General features: G+C 48.9%; 1 protein-coding gene across 2 annotated transcripts in view; it reads right to left on the bottom strand.

Moving 5' to 3' along the window:
* LOC116943172 (papilin-like) overlaps window positions 1-21,281 on the bottom strand; it is a 63,820-nt gene that overhangs the window by 5,804 nt on the left and 36,735 nt on the right. For both annotated transcript variants that reach the window (XM_032955791.2, XM_032955792.2), the window contains 14 exons: window positions 20,744-20,899; window positions 19,960-20,139; window positions 17,946-18,096; window positions 16,028-16,093; window positions 15,220-15,565; window positions 11,589-11,763; window positions 10,699-10,828; window positions 9,485-9,732; window positions 7,170-7,267; window positions 5,819-5,956; window positions 5,288-5,415; window positions 4,657-4,962; window positions 2,306-2,414; window positions 1,188-1,357 (listed from right to left, as the gene is read on the bottom strand). In XM_032955791.2, coding sequence (XP_032811682.2) covers window positions 1,188-1,357; window positions 2,306-2,414; window positions 4,657-4,962; window positions 5,288-5,415; window positions 5,819-5,956; window positions 7,170-7,267; window positions 9,485-9,732; window positions 10,699-10,828; window positions 11,589-11,763; window positions 15,220-15,565; window positions 16,028-16,093; window positions 17,946-18,096; window positions 19,960-20,139; window positions 20,744-20,899 — 2,401 coding nt within the window. The remainder of the gene's footprint in view (window positions 1-1,187; window positions 1,358-2,305; window positions 2,415-4,656; window positions 4,963-5,287; window positions 5,416-5,818; window positions 5,957-7,169; window positions 7,268-9,484; window positions 9,733-10,698; window positions 10,829-11,588; window positions 11,764-15,219; window positions 15,566-16,027; window positions 16,094-17,945; window positions 18,097-19,959; window positions 20,140-20,743; window positions 20,900-21,281) is intronic.

Below are 21,281 nucleotides of genomic sequence, written 5' to 3'. Positions count from 1 at the left end.
TAGATCGCAATGCAGGACCCCTTGTAAAAAAAACCTTGAATAGATGATGTACTTCTGGAGAAATGCAACTCTGTTATGGAATGGTGAGCCATTGCTCATTAGCCCTATCAAATCATTTTTGAAACCGAACTTAAGTTTTATAAATTTGGTATGACGTGTCAACAGGTAAGCTTAAGCTGCTGGTTGAAAATGTGCAAAATCTACACACTCCAAGGAAGTTTTTATTACGTCATTTCTATTTTTGGGATGTTAGAAAGATCACATAGATTGATCAGAATGTGATTTACTCCAAACTGAATGGTTATTGGTCAATTTAGTCCAGTTGGTATTCAGATACCCTCAGTATATTAAGCAAGAAATGCATAAACCATAACCATGGTTTGTGCATGATAGACCATCCAAGCAGTTCATGTGGGAAGCCTGTCTATAGAACTATAAATGTTCCAGTAGTAACAGTACAGCAGGAAGGTTGCATATGTACAAGTACGTGACACATAATGCTGAGTGTTATCTCCTGATTTCCACACACAGAAGGTCTAAGCCAAACATCACAAATAAAACCATCCTGAGAACAGTACTCCCTGAAGAACTCGGTTGAGACTTTCCTGAGTAAATAACACTCGCTGTCTCCTGCGCACCTCTGTAAGTAAACGTTCCACACGTCTGCGGACTCAGTAGGAGTTGGAGAGAGGAAGACTTTGGACAACATGGAAAGGGCCTTGAGGGTCACGGCTTCACTGGCCAGTGGTGAGGTGGCGTGTTCACAGAATCCATCGTGCCTATCCTTCCGTCCCTTGATCTGCCCTTCCGAACTCTCTCTCTCTCTCCATCCTCTCCATTCATCTGTCTGTCCTTTCCTTCTGTCTGGCCATCTGGCCTCCGTCCATCCTCTTTCCTCTGTCAGTCCATCCCTTCTCTCCGTACAAATGTCCTCTATGTCCATCTGTCCGTTCACCCTTCTCTGTCCGTCCATTCCATCATCTCCATCCGTCTGTCCCATCATCTCTGTCCGTCCGTCCTCTCCGTCGGTCCATCCTCTCCGTCGGTCCATCCTCTGTCCATTCGTCCATCCATGCGATCGTCATCCTCTCCGTCCCGCTGCCCACCCACCCATCCACCCACCCACCCATTCACTCGCTCCTCGCCAAGGCTATTGTCCTAGCTTTTGGCCGGGGAGCCCGACCTACCCTGCACGGTGAGGTGCGCACTGGCGCTGACGGAGCGGGAGCCGCTGTACGCGTTGCACGTGTAGCGGCCGGCGTCGCTGCTGTGGACGTTGCGCAGCACCAGCATGCCGTCGCCGGACACGAGCACGCGGCCTCCGCCGACCTCCCCGGATGTCAGTGACACGCCGTTCCTGACATAAACGGGAACACCCCCCACGACACACTTGAGTCGGTGGAAAACATTTACACATTCCTGCGGCAAAAATTCTACAATTCCATTACTTCAAGGTCCTCGATGGACTCGGCCCCGCCTGCCTACGCTGTGCTCTCGTGCTGGTCTACTCCCTTCTGGTGTCCTCTGATCCAGCAACCAATGCCTGAATTGGCTCCGACTGGACTGCTGCCCTTCCTGTCTGGAATTACCTTCCTCTGGCCGTTCATACAGCTGATTACACCCCCCCCCCCTTTTATTAACGCTCCAGCTTTTAAGCCCTCTTCTCCTCCACCTACGATGTATTTTCATCGATCCAAGTGTCTTATTTAATGCAGGTCTCTTCCTAACGTATGCCTTCAACTTCTTAAAAATATATCCAACCTCTTCCCTGTGATAGTCCAATGAACATATCTCCCTTTGTGTAGAGCGTCTCAAGATGCAGTCACATTTAAACACTTCATGCATTCAAAGTGTAATTGAATTGGGTATGTGTTGTAGATCAAGACATCCCCTGCCACTCCATTCTTGCTCCAATATAGCCTGCCCTTGCTAGGAATTGAAAAAAAAACAATCCAGTTGTATCCATGAAGTAAGTAATGTTGCATCCCCCTGAGACGTGTATTGTCGCGATTCCAGGTCACGATCCAATTCAAGAACAGTCATTGTAGTTTAATTTGAACTCATTTGTATTGTTTCATTGTTATCCACTAGTTTCGCCAAAATTTAACAGCATATCTGTATTTTATTTCCACAAATGATAAACTATTGAGTCTTACACACTATTTTTTATGCATGTATCTTTAGTGAAATAATAGATTTTAATCGATGGATTGATGCATCATCAGCATCATCATCATCATATCGTGCCTGTCTTAACGCTATTTACGAAAAACAAAACATAGCCCACGTGGAATGAGCCACCTACCTGGTCCAGATGACATTAGCTTTCTTGTCGGACACGGTGCAGGGAAACGTGGCCTCGTCGCCTTCTTCCACCTCGACGTCGCCAGGCGGCTTCACGATGGAGAGCACTCCTGCCCGCACGCGCGCGCACCCAGGACGACAAATGCTGCAGACTCGCTCACCGCACGGCATGACGGCACTTTCCAAAACAACTTGTGCTCGCTCTTCGCGAACTGCGTAGACAAGTGAGCGATGGTTCCGCATGAACGGAGCTGCGCAGATTGGTTGAAGAAGAAGAAGAAGTAGTAGGAGGACCAATGCCACACCAGGCTGAAGCATAAAATCAGTATACTTCATGGGCCAGATTTAGACAAATGGCCAAAACACTTCGACTTGGCGATTTGTGGCATTGATGGCAAGAGAGACACTCGGTGCATTTTCACCAAAAATAGGATGAGAAACATTCGCCCACACGTGAATATAACTCAATAATATTATATATTTTTTTTATTGCTGACTGTATACTGATTTTAAGGTAGTATTTATTAAATTCCTACTTCAACATAACAGGTTCCGTTTGCAAAATGTGCCCAGCTTTATCCAATTTCATAATAAATGTGGGGGTAAGGGTAACTTGTGCTTTTTGTTCTCGATTGTTTTTTACAAACTTGACGGATTGCTGATGAAAGTTTGTGGAGTGACATTGGCAACATCAGGCAACCTCGTGTGAAGCGACAACACAGCTGCGCAAAGCAGTCTGGGTATTTGCCAGATGGCAGCGAACTGTATGTCACGTGCTATGGAACAGAACTGTGTAGTGAAGTTCCACGCAGAGGATTAAACCTGTTCATTGGTGATACTGTATTGGCAGTGGTGTACAGCACCATTAACAAAAACATTATTAGTCACATTGAAAGGAAACAAATATAGAATAAGAAATGTTTTTGGCAATCACGGATTTTTTTTTACAGATGAAGCCCAATGAGCTATTGGCTATTTTTCAGAGGTGACCTGACCACAAGTGATAGCTCATCGAAGTGGCTTATATCACATGTGGGAATTTATAGTAGCAGCTAAATAACCTAAATGTATGTTCCTAAATGTGGAGGGCAAAACCTGGAAGACCGAGTGAAAATTCCACGCGACCCCGGGAAGAGAGATCACGCAAACTACAAATATACAACAGGCATCGTAAGGGTTGGGATCGAACCCACGACCTCCTGCCTAGCAGGCGAGGGAGATGACATCTCATAATCATCACTCTTTCACCCTGGACTCTTTATGTGCTGATAAAGAAGGACCATTTCCCAAAACGTCACCTATTATATGCCACTTTTAAGGAAATGTTATTGACGAATGTGAGTTTTTTTGTTACAATTACAGAAGGTTAGCTGAACAGATGGGTGATACGTGCCTCGCATGCAGAAGAGGGAGTAATCCGAGTGGGTCGATGTGAAAATGTGAAAGCAGAAATCCTGACATGGAATACGTATCTGCCCTGAAGAATGTTGCACTTTTGTCATGAAGGTGTTACAACACCGATGGGGCAAATGGCATCAGTGTGGCAGGGGAGTAGCTTGAAAATCAGCGTGAGTTCAATCACTTCACTGTTCACATTCTGTGGAACTAAAAGCACACGTTAACCTTGAGCCACCCTTGTAAGCGTGTATTGCACTGGAGCTTTTTCTCCATGAAAAGGCAACAATAATTGTTGCGAAGGACACAAAGTGACTTCAACACATTTGATTCCAGTTAGAACACAAATGCATGTGTGCAGTGTATATAAATACACACAAACATATAAGACTTAACCTCCAACCTGTTATCTTGAGATTCAAAGAATTTATTCAAATACTCATTTTTGAACTTGAAGTTCACATACGTGACACAGAAAGGGGGTCACGATGCTTGTGATGTGACCTTTGAGTGGTGTTGTGTTCACAGGTGTAGCTCACCTTTACAATTGCATGCAGACAGGCAGAACCTCTTGGCTGCTATGCTGGCTAAACCTACTTACATTACAATCTGGCCTTGAACCATACTATGCATCTACACGTCGACATGCTTTTGAATGGGATGAGCATTGGGACATAATAATCAAAAGGGTGATTAAATTTGCATTGACTGCATTGTAACTCACGTGTTTCTAAGAGTGCCGTTATTTTCGAGAGATGTGTTGTCTCGCCACACTGTGGCATTTTTAAATCTCAGGAGAGGCTCTTAAAGTAGCTGCTGATACATTTTGTCTCGAGATGTACTGCATGGAGGTGCAGTATAAATGATGGCGATGATGATGAACGAGTATTGGTGAAGCTTCTGCACGATATCGCCGTTCGCAAGTCCGTCGATATCCAATGTGTGCACGACCTTGACCTTTGACCTTCAACGTCAGGCTGGACCGCCTGCGTGCCGCCCCGAGCCTCGTCTCCAGCTCGCAGGCGTAGGTCCCCGCGTCGCCGGGCATCACCGCCGAGATCACCAGCGAGCCGTCCGCCAGCTGCCGAAAGCGCCGGCCGGTCGGCGCCCTCCCCGAGCCGTCCCTCCAGACGGGGCGGGGCGCCGGCTCGGACGCGGCGTAGCGGCAGGGCAGCCGCACGGACGAACCGGCGCGCGCTTCGACCACCGCGGCAGAGTTATCGGCTTCCCTGACCGGAGGCTTTTGAGCCGACGAGGTTGTGGCTTAGTATAAAAAAACAACGACATGCGCCAGAGCGGGTTACGGGAGCGGAGGGGGGCCTCCGGTTACGACGCGGACGCAACGGCGCCAAGTGGACGGAGAGAGGAGATGGAGAGGCGGGGGATGGAAACGCCGAAAACACCAAAAGACACCCTTCCAAATGCTCTCCACGCATGCAAGAGTTGAAAATGCCCACCACCAAGGTCATTTGACATCCAGAAATGACTTGAGAAAAAAGAGTCAATGGATTAAAACAGAATTGGTGACCGTCATATAACGTCACGAGCACATATGAGGTCATGTGTGTTGACATTTGCGTGGATTCACCCATGATGCTCAGTTGCACCTGGCGGAACTCCTGCTGTTGCCCATTGCTGGCGCGGCAGGTGTATATCCCAGCATCCTCCTCTTCCACCGCTTGGATGTAGAGGGAGCCGTTGAGCAGCACAACATACCTGGCCCAACGACGTGAAGCCCGCAGCGATATTCGTGAGGCGCAGGTCACGACTTAAATAATCATGATTGTCAACAGCCCTGGTCTATCTACTGCTGGATGAAGGCCTTCCCATGCTGCCGCCACCCCGTATCGTGTTACGACGTCACGCCCCGCTCACTCCTGCACATGAGCTGATCTCTTCCCTACGTCTACACCGGGGTTGTCCTCTCGTGTGCGTTCTCTTCTTTGGTTGGCATCCCAACATCAGTCTCGTTCGACGACCATCATCATCATCCTTCCTGGCAATGATGTCAATATGACGGAGACAGTCACCGTACATCAACTGGGCTTTAACATCTGCCACGTCGCTTCAGCCTTGTCCCCTGGCCCCACATTGCACTCCCCCCCCCCCCCCCCCTCACCGGGAAGGGTCGATGGCTCTGCTGTCTTTCATCCACTCCAGCGCGACGCCGGGCGAGCCCTGGGCACGGCACAGGAGCTCGGTCGCGTGCCCGAGAGGGCGCTCCACCGCCGTGGGGTCGTCCCGCTCGATCCACAGGCTGCACGCGCCCAGCACGCGCACGGCAACACGTCGACGCGCAGCCTCGCCACGGTCTCGCCGCAGCAAGGCAAGTCTCTAACCCTACAACACCTCTCGGATGCACGGTGGTCCACGCATCCAATCAATATCCAGCCTCAAGCCTGCTTAGCTTCTGAGATCAGTTGGGTGCATTCCGAGTGATTTTGGTCAAAGGTCATAGACTTATTTGTGTAGAGATGTGTAATTAAGAAAACGAATTATCGACTATCAGCCTGGTAACCCTATTTCATAGTTCTCTCATGGCTCAGAGTGCATTGTCTTGTTTTCATTTTGTGCACTTGTTATTCAAATACTAATATAAATATTAAATTGCTGATTTGGTGTACTTGACTTGTACGATTCATTGCACTGCTGTAATTGTTATGTCTTCAAGCCTGTAAATGTGGGTTCATGTTCCAGAGATTGGAATTGTACAGCAGTTGTATTTTATTTAAAATATACATTTGTTATTTTCTCCAGGTTAATCGCAATTGTATTATCAGTTACGTCATGAGAAGACGTAGCATCCATTCAGCACTTTATCAGTTCTAGTGCTAGACAACATCCCGTGAAAGGAGACCCTCCACTACTCCTGGATTCCCATCATGTGACCTCTTCTCCACACGAGGGGCACTGCACTTTTAATGCATGCCCATCTACAGAAATGTGTGTCCCATGTCTGACCGAAATAAGTTCATCTCAGAGCTGGAATTTGTACAAATTAAAGGAAAAAAACAAATTGAATGTGCTTTTTTTGGGTGCAGTCATCGGTGACATTGCTAAAACCATAAGCTCTCCGCATTTGAACATCTGATTCGGTAATGAGCGGCTGAAGCCCTAAATTTGAACTTTGGGTCTCGGCGGTGCTGGCTCATCACTTTGACCCCCTGGGCCACCCAGCAACCACAGCAGGGATATTTCAAATACATTGGTCTGTGTGGCATAAGCTCGTGCACTTCCAACGCTTCCCATGGTGTTCATGCAGTCTGCAACTTTCGTCTCCCTGGGCTCTCTGTTTATGTGCCATGAAGAAGAGCTATTGCCTGAAACGTTGGCAATAACATGTTTTTTTCTTCTGCTTTTTACGCAGTGTTGTTGACGAGTGTCAGTTTTGTTGTTAATTCCACTTGAGAACCAATACCAAATACAGCATCACCAAACAATCTGTTACATTGCATTGAGTCTAAATTCACCTGTAGACTGGCTGACTGGGCCTGTCTCCGCTATCTGGCTGAGGCTTGTGCTCAGCTTCCCGGTGATGCGTCTCAAAGGAATGCTCCTCTTGCTGAATCTGTGGTATATGGCACATTAGAAATATTATTACAAAATGTAGGTGATTCCAAAATAAAACGGTTTACTGATGCACAATGCACACTTAGGGCACAATCCACCACAACAGAGAACAGTAAATAAGTCAATATACAAAAATTATATAACATTTATTTCCATTAGTTCATGGGTCTTCTCAACCAATGTTCCAGCAGAAACCGTTCGCAGAGGCCACAATCTGCAGTCTCATCGCCAGTTCAAACTTTTATTGACTCCGCTTTTTTTGTTTACTCGCTAAGTAAATATTTAACTTCCCTCAGTAAATTTACATTCACATTTTTTTCACTTTCATCTTCATTGCCTTTTGTTCTTGCCCCACTTGCAACCTATACCTAGATTTTAAAGTCAAATAAGTAATGTTAAATATAATCCAATGTATGCATCCATGAAAACCTCACTACATCTCAAGGATATATATTTTTAAGGAGTATGTATGTATGCATGTTGAACCTCTTTGGCACCGCAGGTAGCCAACCGTGCTCATCGGAGGTGTGGGTCCTGCATTGTGATGCTTGGTCAGTTGCTTTACGAGGAGGTAACAAAGGCCCTCAATGAAGGGTCGATGAAGTCACTTGCCGTCTTACAGCAACCTCTTGAGTTCTCTTGCCGTTTCTAATCGCCATCCTCTGCCCTCTCTATCACATTCTGGCCATCTCATTAAACGTCCTGAGATAATCACATTGTTACACTCTTCATAAATCCAATACTATTGCATCACACTGCAATTGAGAGGCGCTCTGGTCAAAAACATTGATCACCCGTAATATCTTATTGTCTAGAATGTGGCCTTTTGTTGAGAGCAGGCGAATTAGGTGGGTGAATTGAATTAATTGTGCTGGCCACGTGTGGAGATGACACACACCTGGATTTGTAAACTGTTAAAGCTTTAATAGGATATCTTATATTCGAGTGGCCATCTCGGAGGTACAAAATAAAGTTCATCATGGGAAGAAGAAACGTCTTACAATACTGGAAGAGGGGAGAGGGAAGAACTGCATGTAAGGCCCATGGTGGTGCCATGCTGTAGAGGGCGGTGTCCATCTTGTCCGCTCTACCTCTCAGGCCTCTCTGTCATTGTGTTATGAATTAGGGCCATTGCCCAAAAAACGTCACTGATTATATATATTTTTCCTTTAAAGGCCACACAGCGTTATGGACGAGCGTACTGAGTGTGTTGTTATTTTGGCCTGTGCACAACTGGCCAATGAAGCAACACCAAACGTGGTACATGTAAATGCACTTTCATTTGAGTGGTGCATTATTATGTGACTGGAAAAAACACCTGGGAAGACTTGTAGATTTGTCAGAAGTGCTACCTCAAAAAGAGGATGATACTGGGAAAACCAGGACAGGTAGCAGCTCTGTTATAAATAGTTTATATATTACGGATGGGAAAGATCAGAATTTTTGATTTTCACAGGCAATTTTAGATCTATTTTCAGATTTGTATTAAGTACTAATTTAATGTGTCATCATGCTAACAGCAGTGGCCTCACCCGATGCCAGATTATTCCACTTTTTTGTGGGAAAACCACAGAAGGAACGTGATGCAAGTGACAATTTCTTGTGATTGATCATTTATGGATACATTCAAATTTCCATCTCGGCCTGATTTTTGGACTTTTCCAATTAATACAAAATTAATGGCAACAGGTCCCACATTTACATGCATACATTGGTACCCTGCTTCACGTGGGAGACACGTTGCTGAAAGATGCGCCGACGAATATCGAAACGACGTAAATCAAAGCGATTCACAGCGTTGGTGGAGGCGACGGCTGAGAGGGGACCCGTACAAGAAAGGACGGGCGATCCTGTCACCGGCAGAAGTGTGGCTTGAGGTGATGCAAATCGTGTCGCGGTATTAATAAAGCGACGACATATTTTCGAAACGACGTAACGGGGCGGAGACGTAAATCGGGGAATTACTCTGCGCGTTTTTAGGAAGCCGCTGGGAGCGTTGCACTTTTGAACCTAGATTGAAAACTCATTTCTTTAGCACTGCTTTTTGCGTTCACACTTTGTTGTCTTTCTCCCGCACCTCCGATTATAGCACGTACGGGTGCGAAATAAGTTCCACATATACACGCACATCAGGTGTTCCAGCGTACACCCCGACTGCCCACTACCGCGACGAGACGGCCGCGTCCCATTGCGCCGCAGCGCTGCAGTGGCTCGCCTGCGCCTGGTGGTGGCGGTGGCGATGCGTGGCGGCGCTCTGCGCCCGCCGTGGCTCCTGCTGCCGCTCGGCGGTCTGCGCCGCACACGCCCGCACGCACGCCTCCTCCGAGTCGAAGCGGTTGACGTTGCCGTCGCAGCCGCTGTACCAGAAGCGGTTGCAGGCGCCGTTCGCCGGCACCCAGTACCAGAGCGCCGCGTAGTCGGCGCACGCGCCCCTGGCGCTGGGCAGGCTGCACGCAGGCCTCGCTGCCACCGTCGGTCAGCGTCATTAACTTTCGTCATCATCCACGCGAGCACCAGCATCAGCATTGCTCATCATCATCATCACCACCACGAACGTCATCGTCAATATGAGCATCATCATCATGAGCATCATCGTGAGCATCATCACAACCGTGAGCATCGCCGTCATCATCATGAGCGTCGTCATCATGAGCAGCAGCAGCAGCAGCAGCAGTATAACTGTCATCACCATGAGTATCATCATGATCATCAAGATGAACATTACTTTCACTATCGTCAACATGACCATCATCATTATCATAAGCAGCAGCATCAGCTTAATGATCACCATCATCATCATCATCACTGTGAGCGTCATGAGCAGCAGCACCATCATCATCATTATCAACATGATCATCATCAGGATCATCATAAACATTAGCATCACTTTCATCATTATGAGCATCATTGACACATTTTAACCATCACTGGAAAGCCTAATGGAGTTAACAAGAAGTTGCCAACGAACACCGCATGAAATACCCAAAGCAAAAGATCCCTGCCTTTGATCATCCGCCAAGCTCATGGGCCACAACCCTAAACTGCATCATCTGCACAAACCGTGGCAGATGCGGAGAGTTTATTCGTACATTTTAAAGTAAAAACTCTCCCGTGTGCGACTATACTGACCCAGAACAGCCATGGATCACATAATGACTTTGTGCCCGATTCACAAATACAAAGGAGGCATCATCACAGAGATACGTTCCGCTATTCCTGACGCAATCATCTGGCTCATCCACCTCAATGTGAAATCATGTGTGTTGCTCTACATCAATATCAGCCATGAGAAGAAGTGTAATCAAACCGATTCGCGGGAGAGAAATGTATTGCTTAAATAATCAGATAGTCCAGCTCTAGTGTGCAGCGAGAGTCATGGGCGCACGGGAGAGAGTCACGTGGATATAGGAGAGACGGCATCATGTTCACCTCCGTCATGGATGCCCGAGCAGCCCTCCCCGTTGGGTCCCTGTGCCGGGGACACGTGGTCAGGGCAGCAGCCGAACCTCTGTCCGTGGCAATCGTCCGCAACAGGAGGATGGGCAGCCCGCTCAGCCGGCTGGAGGAGACATATGTGACGGGATGCGCAGAAACAAAAAGAGGAACTTGGGACGTTTTTTCACCAAGGTGGTGTCGCGAGCCACAGCCAACATACTCGGCGTATGTTCACAGCGTGCTAAAGTGCCGTAGATATAAGCCACGCGTCTCCAACGTGGTGCGGTGATGTACGCTACGGAGGCAGGGGTTGGTGGGTCATGTAGATTGGTGAAACTCTCAAATCTGCTGTGCCACAAGGTGGCCAGGAGATGGCTGTACCACCAGGGGGTTTGTGATTCCATTCTTGTGGATCTGTCGGTGTTATTTCCATGCATGCTGGGTGGTTTTCTCTGGGTACTCAAGTTTCTGACCCACACGCAAAAACGCTCGATTGAAAAGCAATTGGCCAAAACGTCACGATGAAAAACTCTCCTGGAAATGTCTTGTGACTCAGGGAGCCTTCACTGGGTGGGTGAGTAAATAAACAAATAAACACCACGCAAATGCATTTGTAACATAGTTATCTTGCAATGCTCCTTGGCTGTGAGAAATTAATACTGTACAGACACTCCATCTTCTCCATTATTGCATTTTTTTTCATTTTGAAAGTGGTGGGTGGGTGGGGTGGTGGCAGGGATGGCGGGGGTGTGATGGGGGGGGGTCAGTGTTCACGTGCTGCCGAAATGAAGAGAAGCTGCCCTGAGGCAGTGGCCACCAGTGAGGTGGACACTCGCTCCCTCCCACTGCCACAACTGCAGAGCGCCGCTGCGTGCGACGAGCACCTGGCCGGCTGCGACCGCCGGCTCCCGCGGGCGCTCGGGCTCCCTCCCGTGGGCCTCCTGCCGTCCGGCGGGCTCCTCCTCGGGCCCGTGCTCCTCTCCTCCATCGTATCCCGAGGGGCAGCCTAGGGCATCGGTCCCCCTGGCTGCATTCACGCCATCGGGGCAGCAGCCAAATCTGCCCCGGTGAGCCGGCGGTTAAACGGCGCGCAGTTTAGGAGAGAGAGGGACGCTGCCGCGGTGCAATCGTTCGCCACGCTGGACTTGCAATCCAGAGGTTGCCGGTTCAATTCGTTCACCCTGAGCGCCGGTTTAAACGATGGGGCAAGTTTCTCGGAACCTCTTGCCTCTGTCCACCCAGGCAGTATAATTTGTTAACAGGGTCGATCTGCAGGTCATGTTTCGTGGGGTAAAGTGTGGATACCTCCACCTCTTTCAAGACATTTCGTCGGTGTGGAAGAGTAGGCCAAATGCCATCTTGAGCGTCCTCTATTACCGGCGGCACTTCTGCCGGCAGAGGCTTGAGCAAACAATTGCAGGGCCGCACCTTCACCTTGACTTTTGCCGTGCATGTGGCGGGGTGAACAATGGTCCAATTGGGCATTACTGTACATAGAAGATAAACTCTTATGTATAATCTCAGAAAGGATATCGCTTAAGCATTTCGTATCCGCAGGTGCTATTATGTGGGGATAGCTCCGAGTGACGGCACAAGACCGTGACAAGTGGAGGAATTGGGCTGCCCGGATGTGCCGGCGTCACGGGATGGCCTAAGCTAGGACGCACCTCAGTAAGCGAACGTTTTGGGCTGCCCTGTGCGTTTCAATGTGCATCACGTTGCACCCCGCCAGGTGGTTCAGTGGCTGGCAATCGGGGCTCACGATCAGCAGGCTTGCGAGGTCAAATTGTGGTCGAGGATTGATTCGGCCCATCATCCCACCACCGAATTCAATAAAACGAGTACCATTTTTGTGGGAAATCAGCAGTGGTCCTTTGGATAGACCACCCCTGTCATGGTAACGTGGAGTTTGCACCGCAGGATCCAGACCGTAAACAGCATATTAGCGCGGCCCAACACGTCTTTGAGTGGAAACTAGCTCTTAACTTTTGCAGAGGTCCGGGATCTAAAACGCGAAGCAGTTGACAACAGAGAGAGAGGTATTATCTACCGTAACACATCTTCTACCGTAACACATCTTCTCAACGCTTAGCAGCTGCTCCTCGTTGTATAAAACCCAGAAATCCGACCCCCCCCCCCCCACCAAGGTAATCTCCAAAGGATGGAAACGCTAATGAGAACAAGCGCAGATGCAACCATCTCAAGCCTCCAACAGATCCCCACAAAGTAATTTACATTTCCCCGCTCGCTCTTCAAACATTTTCCTGTAGAAAATAATGAGCAACTGCCCTTTTTTGTGTCTCTTTTGACTGCTTAGCCCCGTGTGGAGAGTCAACAAAACATGACTGGGACACGACGACCTAGGATATCAATGGCGATGTAAGCATTCATTCATTGCCATAAATGAACGTGGCCAGCCGTTTTCATGTCAACATTAATTCACGTAGTCAGCCGGGTTAATGGAAGCCGTGCGAGCTCCTCGATGCTTTTAATCCGTAGAGGCTGAAACCCGAGCAGCCAGTGCGAAACGTTTGGTAACACTGAAGCCTCCTGGAGTTGAGAATGCACGGGATCGTTAAAGAAGTGTGTCGTCGTTTGGGATAAATAACAAAAAAAGGAAACGTGTAAGCCTTTCTCCACAGAGGCAATGCTACTTTGTTAATAACATTTAACGGATAGGATGATCAGTAAAAGAAAGGGTGTAGTGATGGAGCAGTAGTAAGCGTGCTGCGCTATGAAACCGGCGACCTGAGTTTGATTTCCGGCTTTGGCTGACATCAGTGGTGAGTGATACCTGAACTGGTCCTCGCTGCTACCCTTCACCAATCCGCACGAAGCAGTTTGGTCTTCTCCCATGTGGATATGAACTGAGTAGGAACTATGGATCCAAGTCTCGGTTGTAAATCCAGCTGCTGGCTTCTGGGCACGACAATTGAATTGCAGTTGTACCCTCGGAGAACACTCTCAGTGACTCGCACAGAGGCCCGTAGACCCACACAGAGAGCCACAGACTCGCACAGAGACCCACAGAGAGCCACAGACTCGCACAGAGACCCACAGAGAGCCACAGACTCGCACAGAGACCCGTAGACCCACACAGAGAGCCACAGACTCGCACAGAGACCCACAGAGAGCCACAGACTCGCAGAGAGACCCACAGCTCAAAGAGATGATGGACTCTGGGAATTTTGTCGTTAATTAAGTATGTGGACCGCTGCCAATGCAGCAGAGTCACCAACTAATTTAGTTTTAAGCTAAGATAGCCACTTGGGTAGGGTTGTGTATGGAATGAACAATAATGCATTGTGGTGTGTCAACCAGTTGTGGATATATTTACTGCAGTGGCTTCGACTTTGGCTGGGAATCTTCTCATGTGAGATGGGGCACTGCTAGCTCAAGAGTTCCAATTAGAAGTGCATTTGTTTTGTGACAAGACACCAAATGACACAATTGGAAAACAATTGTGAGAAACATTTTTTTTATATTTACCAAATGAATTAATTGCCACATTAGATATCCAATCATGGTTCAACTTGCAAAACAATGAAGGATGGTTGATTTCAACGAACAGGAATGCACCAAATTAATAAATTATTCAGCTTCTACATTTCAAAAGGGAGGTGTAATATATAAACTAAACTACCTTTATTTTATCAGGTAAGGTTCACTGAGCTGTATAGCTCTTTTTCAGAAGCGGCCTGGTCGCAAATGATAGCTCGAAGAAGTGGCTTATCGTGTGGTAATTTATAGCAGCCAAATACTCTCAATGCACGATTCTAAACGTGGAGGGAAAAACCGGAGGAACCGATGAAAAATCCACACGACCACGGGGAGAGAGACGTGCAAACCCCAAATATACAGCAGGCGTCAGGGTCAGGATCGAACCCACGACCTCCTGTATACCAGGCGAGGTAGTTAACATCTCGCCACCGCGGCGCCAATATGGTTGATGTACAGAGTATGATAAAAGCCATGAACCACACGTCTGTAGGGTGCAGCTCGAACTGTGCACATGTTGTTTGTACTCAACATTCCTTAAAATGTCAACAACGATCTGAGCACACCCGGCCTGCACTTTCACCTTGAGTTCGTGTGCCGAGTTTTTTTCAACACCTCAGGGATGGCTGGTATAGACGAACGACTTCAAATGTCCCCAGAGAAACAAGTCAAGAAGTCCGGTGACTTTGGTGGCCGATTAAAAGTACTCCTCATTGATCAATTTCGAGGACATCACTGCCTTCTGTACACCAAACAACAATGTATGTCTTCTTGGTTCTTTCGGTAAAGTCACGTAGAAGAGAAATAATAAAATAAAACATAATAAAATAAGAATAAAATAAAAAAATAAATTAAAATAACAATGTATGTACGTATCCAACCGTTATAATCCAGCGCTGCCCCCAAAATCTCTGGTTCCTGATATTTGGTCGCACATTGTGCATCGACAGACCGAGTCGATTGACTTGGTCGACCGATCGATTTCTGAACTTGACATGGGGGGGAATGGTGTGGCACCTGGTTTGGTAACAGGAGACGTCGGGGCAGCCCTCGCCGCGGTGGCCGTGCGCCGGGTTCCTCCCGTCGGGGCAGCAGCCGTAATAGGAGCCAGCGCAGTCCACTCGCTCGGGACGCTGGTCCACTCGCTCGGGACGCTGGTCCACTCGCTCGGGACGCTGGTCCACTCGCTCGGGACGCTGGTCCACTCGCTCGGGACGCTGGTCCACTCGCTCGGGACGCTGGTCCACTCGCTCGGGACGCTGGTCCACTCGCTCGGGACGCTGGTCCACTCGCTCGGGACGCTGGTCCACTCGCTCGGGACGCTGGTCCACTCGCTCGGACTGTCCCCAAGCTGGCTCGCCTCCTGCATGCGCGCACGGGAAGCCACGCTCGGTGGCGCATGCGTGGAAGGACGGCATCGGGGAGCGGCGGTGCAGCGGTTAGCGCTATGCCGCGCTATGAACCCGGCGACCCGAGTTCGATTCCCGCTCGCGGCCAACGCCCAGTGACGATTGTCTGAACCGGTCCTGGGCCTCCCCTAGGTCTACTCAGCCTCAAATGAGTACCCGGCGCGTTGTGTAGACATCGCCACTGGGGAGACAAAGGCGGCCGGGCGTGGTGTGCTGCCCACCCACTCCCTCGGGTGCCGTGCCGGCCTTCATAGGTGCTCGCTAACAGCACTTCTCCGAACAGTCTGGTAAAGGCTATACGGGGGATCTTTGTCTCTGTATTTGGTTGTTACAGCGTTGTGATGGTGTAACAGGGATCGTGACATCTTTGACACTTCTCTCTGCACGTCCTGCGTGTTTGCCGGATGCTGCCTGACCTTGCAGGGAGTAAACCCGGTGCTGTGTGCTGTCAAATCCCAAGGGGTTCGGCTGGCTCGGAACTTCTGTGAAATCGAAACAACAAAGTGAGTTTCATAGTTGTGTGTATGCCTTTACAGGGGACTCTCAAACCGACGCATCAGACAATTGTGAAAGAGTTTGCTACACAACACGATGGTAAGGCACACACATTGTGAACTCTTTTTGTTCATCAATACAAAGTGATAATCACCACTTTGCACTTTGTATTTTAGTTTATGAAAGACAATACCACCACGTTTATCTGGTTTATTTTATTCATTACACATTTAAATCCTTGTATTGGAAGACTTGGTCCAAACTGCTCGTCTTGCCCGACAAGAGTAAATGCTACACTTGTAAATTCTTCTCCTCATTCGTGGAAAGGCATTGCATCTCTCTTGAGGTTAAACCCCCTTTAATTTCCATCCAGTTTTTTCAGGGACAATGGGAATTGTCAATTGGTCATTGCGAATATAAGCAGTTTTGATCGATTTCGTAAAAAGCTAAAATATATCTAAATGGGATTTAAGTTATAACTACGAATCTTACACTGTTTGTTGTTAATTGTTGAATGTTTCTGGTTTTATCTAAGTTGTGTGATATAACTTCCACTGCTACATTACATCTGTTGCTTTGAGACTCAGGTCTCCCTTGGAAAATAGATATTTAGTTTCACTGGACCCTCACCTGGTCTTAACTCCCGAGTTGCATGCTATTTTTGCGCATGGCAATATTTAGTTCACAATGTGGTCCATAGGTTTGGCTGCGTGCCCACAATCGCGCTGTGGGTTGCCTTTCATTATCTCGCGGCCCAGCTGTTACGTGATTCCTTGTTAGCTTAAGTGATGACGTCACCCTGCTGCTCTATATAAAACCGGGAGCAAGCGAGGGCTTTACCATTCTGGCGAATTGCCCGATGATGCTGGATGTATTTATCAGCGAAACGTCGTTCTCAAACTGTAAATGTGGATTCACTCTTCAACACACCGGTGGGCTAAAGTAGTGAATTATTTGTCTTTTGTCAACGTGACACTTTTTTTGCTGATTGGCCTTGTCGGGTGGTGGAGGGTTACGACACATATATAAATAAACGCGATCTAACCCAAAAACCTTTATTATGAATATTGGTCGCGAAAGCCTACGTGTTAAACTGACAACTAATACCGTCATACAGGTTAAATTAGACGTTAATTCGAGTTTAGATATGATTATCTCCGAGTGATATGACACAATATCATTAGAAGTGGAGGCACTGGGTTGCCCAATGTGTCGGTGATACGGGCCGGTCGCCCTCGCAGCGGATTTTGGTGAACCGTCACAGCGCTTTGAGATCCGCTTCCGCGGCCGTCTGGAATGCTCTTCCTTCCGCTATTAGGAAGCCACTGGCGTTATGCACTTTTAAATCATCTAGATTGAAAACCCATTTCTTTAGAACTGATTTTTCTGTTTAGTTTGTTGTCCTTCCTCCGCACCGATTCGCGCAGTTTGGCTATGTACGGTGAAAAAGAAGTTCAACATACATACAATACGAAATTGTTGAAACCAATTCTCACACTTTCTGAAAATGACGAGAAACTCATCAGGCAGAAAAGTGTGTGGAGCCTGGAAACAAATCAGAGTAGTAGTAATAATAATCCACGCAAAGAGGTGTTGTTTTCTAAGACAGCAAGAGGCACAATTGTGACCCATCATGCCTCGCATGGCATGTGACATCACCATACGATGAAGAACACAGTCGTTTACTGTCGAGACATCACCTTTTCCGCACGCTGTATTGTGACCGCCAATGCGCGTGTGTGCGTGTGTGAGCGCGCGCGTTATGGTGACGGTGAGTCTGACTAAACGGCCGACGCGTCGGTGGTGAGACGGTCTGAATGAGCTTGCTGGGCTCCCCACCCTGCGGCAGGTAGCACGGCTGAGTGTTGCAGCCCTCTTCCTCGGTGGGATGGCCTTCCTCGCCGCACATCCGCGGGTCCATCACCTCGAAGTCCTCGTTGTAGCAGAGGGCCTGGCGCTTGCGCAGGCCACCGCCGCAGCTCACCGAGCACTGCCGCGGAAGTGAACGTTCGGCGGAAAGTTCCCGAGTACGCAGAGCGGTGTTCTTCACTAATGTTTAAAGGGGGGTCGGGGGCACTTTCGCCGATAAGACATCATCAGTGTGAGGGCCGCCACACGTTTGAAACCATTGGGAGGGGGTTTGACAGCGGCACGACGATGATGGGGGGGGGGGGTGGGGGGTGTTTCTCACTCTTTGTGTATTGTCAGGGGCCGCACGTCAGGGGCCTCCCTAAAGGCAATGAGGGGGTGGGGGGGGGGGTGGTGCCAGTGGCCCGTGGGCCTTGCAACGATGAACACTGGCTGAGAGCGTTGCCCCCGCTGAGCGATAGAGGGATATGTGAGCCAGGCGGTGGTGGCTCAATGCACGCCTGTAAACCAGCACTGTGGAGGTGGGGGGTTGGTGGATCGCACACATGGTGTGAAACGCCCTTCCCATGGCCGTCGAGGCTCCACTCCCTGGCTCGCTGTAAGAATGCGGTCCTGCAAAATGTGGACGCCACCCATTCAATTTAACACGTGCTTTTTTCTCTGAGTGCTCAAGTTTCCTCACGCATGTAAACACTCATTGATTGGCCAATAACACCTTCATATGCGGAGGACCGCAGAGCTTGGGGGGGGGGGGTGGGGGGATTGAATTTGGTGCCGGCTCCCCGCTTGGCTGTTGCCTTTCCCACTCGTCTGCGGTTCCTCTGTGCCCCTCTGAGTCATTCTCACTCGTCGAGAATGCGCGAACGCTGCGAGGCGTAGTTTAAGTTCAAATGTATTTTTAAAATCATTATTAAATGAGGCCGAATTAATGTATGTATGCTGAACTTATTTCGCACAGTACGCAGCCAACCGTGCTAATCAGAGGTGTGAAATGTGAAGGTGGAAATCAATTTTCTGCCAATCCTTTCAGCAGCACACAGCAATTGTAAAATCGGCAGAAGCTTGAGATTGGGAGGTGGCCTGCAGCAGTGTTAAGATCCAGAGGGAGTGTTCCTGTGGGGCGCTAATCAGCGAGGCTGTCTGCAAGATGAGAGCAGCAGTTATTGCAGTGGAGTGCAGCGCTCTTTTGATACCAAATTAATATCCGGCTATTTTTTTTGTAAACGTTTACGGGAACCGCCTTTCGACCAACCCGATTTTTTTTTTTTGGCCCTGGTTATTTAATCCAATAAGGAACGATTTGTTTTGTGTTTGTTTGTCAATTTTAATTACTGTGTTGAAACTAGAGGAAATAACAATTATTTGTTTTTTTTTAGAAAGGAAAGCCGCACCGAGTCTCGTGATTTTACCGGGAGGGTTTGGAATCGGGATGTTTGGGTAATTCCCTTTTTAATAAGTGTTTGGCATGTGGGAGGAAACCGGAATCCTTGAGAAAAGGCCATGTATTTGAGGGGACACTGCTCCATACAAACACTTTGTAGAGCGCGTTGCTGTGCTACAATTGTTCGGCCACTGCGCAGTCCAAGCCTGGAAATTTCAGTCTCCCACCAAGAACTAACCATGCTCAACCCCACTTGGCTTGTCATATCTGACAAGATTTAGGCATATTCAGCCGAACGTGGTCACGTAAACAGAGATTGGCATCATCTAAATTCCAGATAATGTAAATAGTTAACTGCATAATCGGTAAACATAACCGGTAAATTGTATCTAAATTACACGAGACACGATTAATTGTTAATATGTATCGAATCTCGTTCCTCCATAATATGTAATTTGAATGTATTTTGCCCATCTCTGCGTGATGATCGAGGCAGCATGTCTGCAAGCTTGCAGCCATTCGCTTTTCGAGCAGTGTTCGTGGAAATGCGTGCGCGTGTGTCCGTTGCTTCGGGCCCAAAGTGACGCCGTGCGCGGCACCCACCAGCCCCCAGGGCCCCTCGAACCAGCCGAAGCTCCGAGCGGGGCACGCGGCGCGCTCGCACGGTTGCCTGGCAGGGGGCGTGCTGGCGGGGCTGCACCGCGCCAGCTGAGCGCCCCTGGGTGCCGGCGGGCCGCACGTCACCGCCCGGGTCTGCACGCCGGTGCCGCACGTCGCCGAGCACTGGGGCGGGGGAGGCGAGAGACCCGCAGGGCGACGTGAGGGCCCTGCTGCCTGGCTTCTAGGCAGAGTCAAAATTCACCCACTACCCCAGCGCAATTTCCCTGTGCTCTCATAACTGTTAAGCTTCTGTCTATTCAGGCTCCCTCCCTCCCCTCCCTTCCCTCCCCCTCCCTCCAAAGGTGGCTCGGCAGCTGAACTGGAACTCATGGGGTTGCTGAGTTCGAATCTGGGCTTCAGCTATTTATAATTAAACTGGGTTCTCAAGTGTAGCGAGTTCATAGATTCAACATTGACTGTGCAGTACCGACGATTACGTATGCAGTCCGTATGCATCTTTAACTTCTTTGACACCGTACGTAGCCAGCCGTGTTAATCAGAGGTCATGCAAAAGAGCTGCCGCGAGCGAGAATTAAAAAAAAGGTCACTTGGGATCTCAGAAGAAGTTCTGTGATATATGCTTCTGCGGCCCGCTTTTTCACACAGGGTAATGCACTGCGCTGCGAGAGTCTCAAATGGACACGTGTCTCTCGCAGCGTGACGCCAATAGCACAGTTTAAACGACCCACGGAAAGTAAGACGAAAGAAGATGTCAAATCGGCTTCACCTCGCTCCAGGGACTGACGCTCCACTCGGGGTTGCGGCATGGACCCAGGTTGCACTCCCGCTCGGAGGGTGGTGCCCCCTGCTGCTCACAGCCGCCGTCGCCGGATCCACACAACACCTGGCGCTGCTGGCGGCCCTGTCCACACTCCGCTGAGCACTGTCACGAACAAGGACAAAGATCCCCACCCGCTAGAGCAGGGGTCTCAAACTCGCGGCCCGCGGGCCAATTTTGGCCCGCGGAACGATATTTTGTGGCCCCCTACTTGACATCATTTTTTTACCATAGCTCAGGCTCGTGACAGCTTCCGGTGTTTGTTGATGGTAAATGTTTTTGGCGGCATGACGCTTGTGTAAAGAAACATAAATTAGCCGCATCATTGTTTAAGCCGCAGTGTTCAAAGCGTGTAAAAAAAGTAGTGGCTTATAGTCCGGAAATTACGGTAGTTTTTTTTATTAACTTTTTTTCTGTTATTATTAAATGTGTTTTTTTTTGTCACCCAGCCCCAGTCATGTCTTTCTCAAAACCTGCCGTGAATAGA

This window comes from Petromyzon marinus, chromosome 17, assembly GCF_048934315.1.
Source record: "Petromyzon marinus isolate PM22_M1 ecotype Great Lakes invasive population chromosome 17, UKy_Petmar_22M1.pri1.0, whole genome shotgun sequence".
Taxonomy (NCBI): Eukaryota; Metazoa; Chordata; class Hyperoartia; order Petromyzontiformes; family Petromyzontidae; genus Petromyzon; species Petromyzon marinus.
This window is presented reverse-complemented; position numbering and strand designations above follow the sequence as displayed.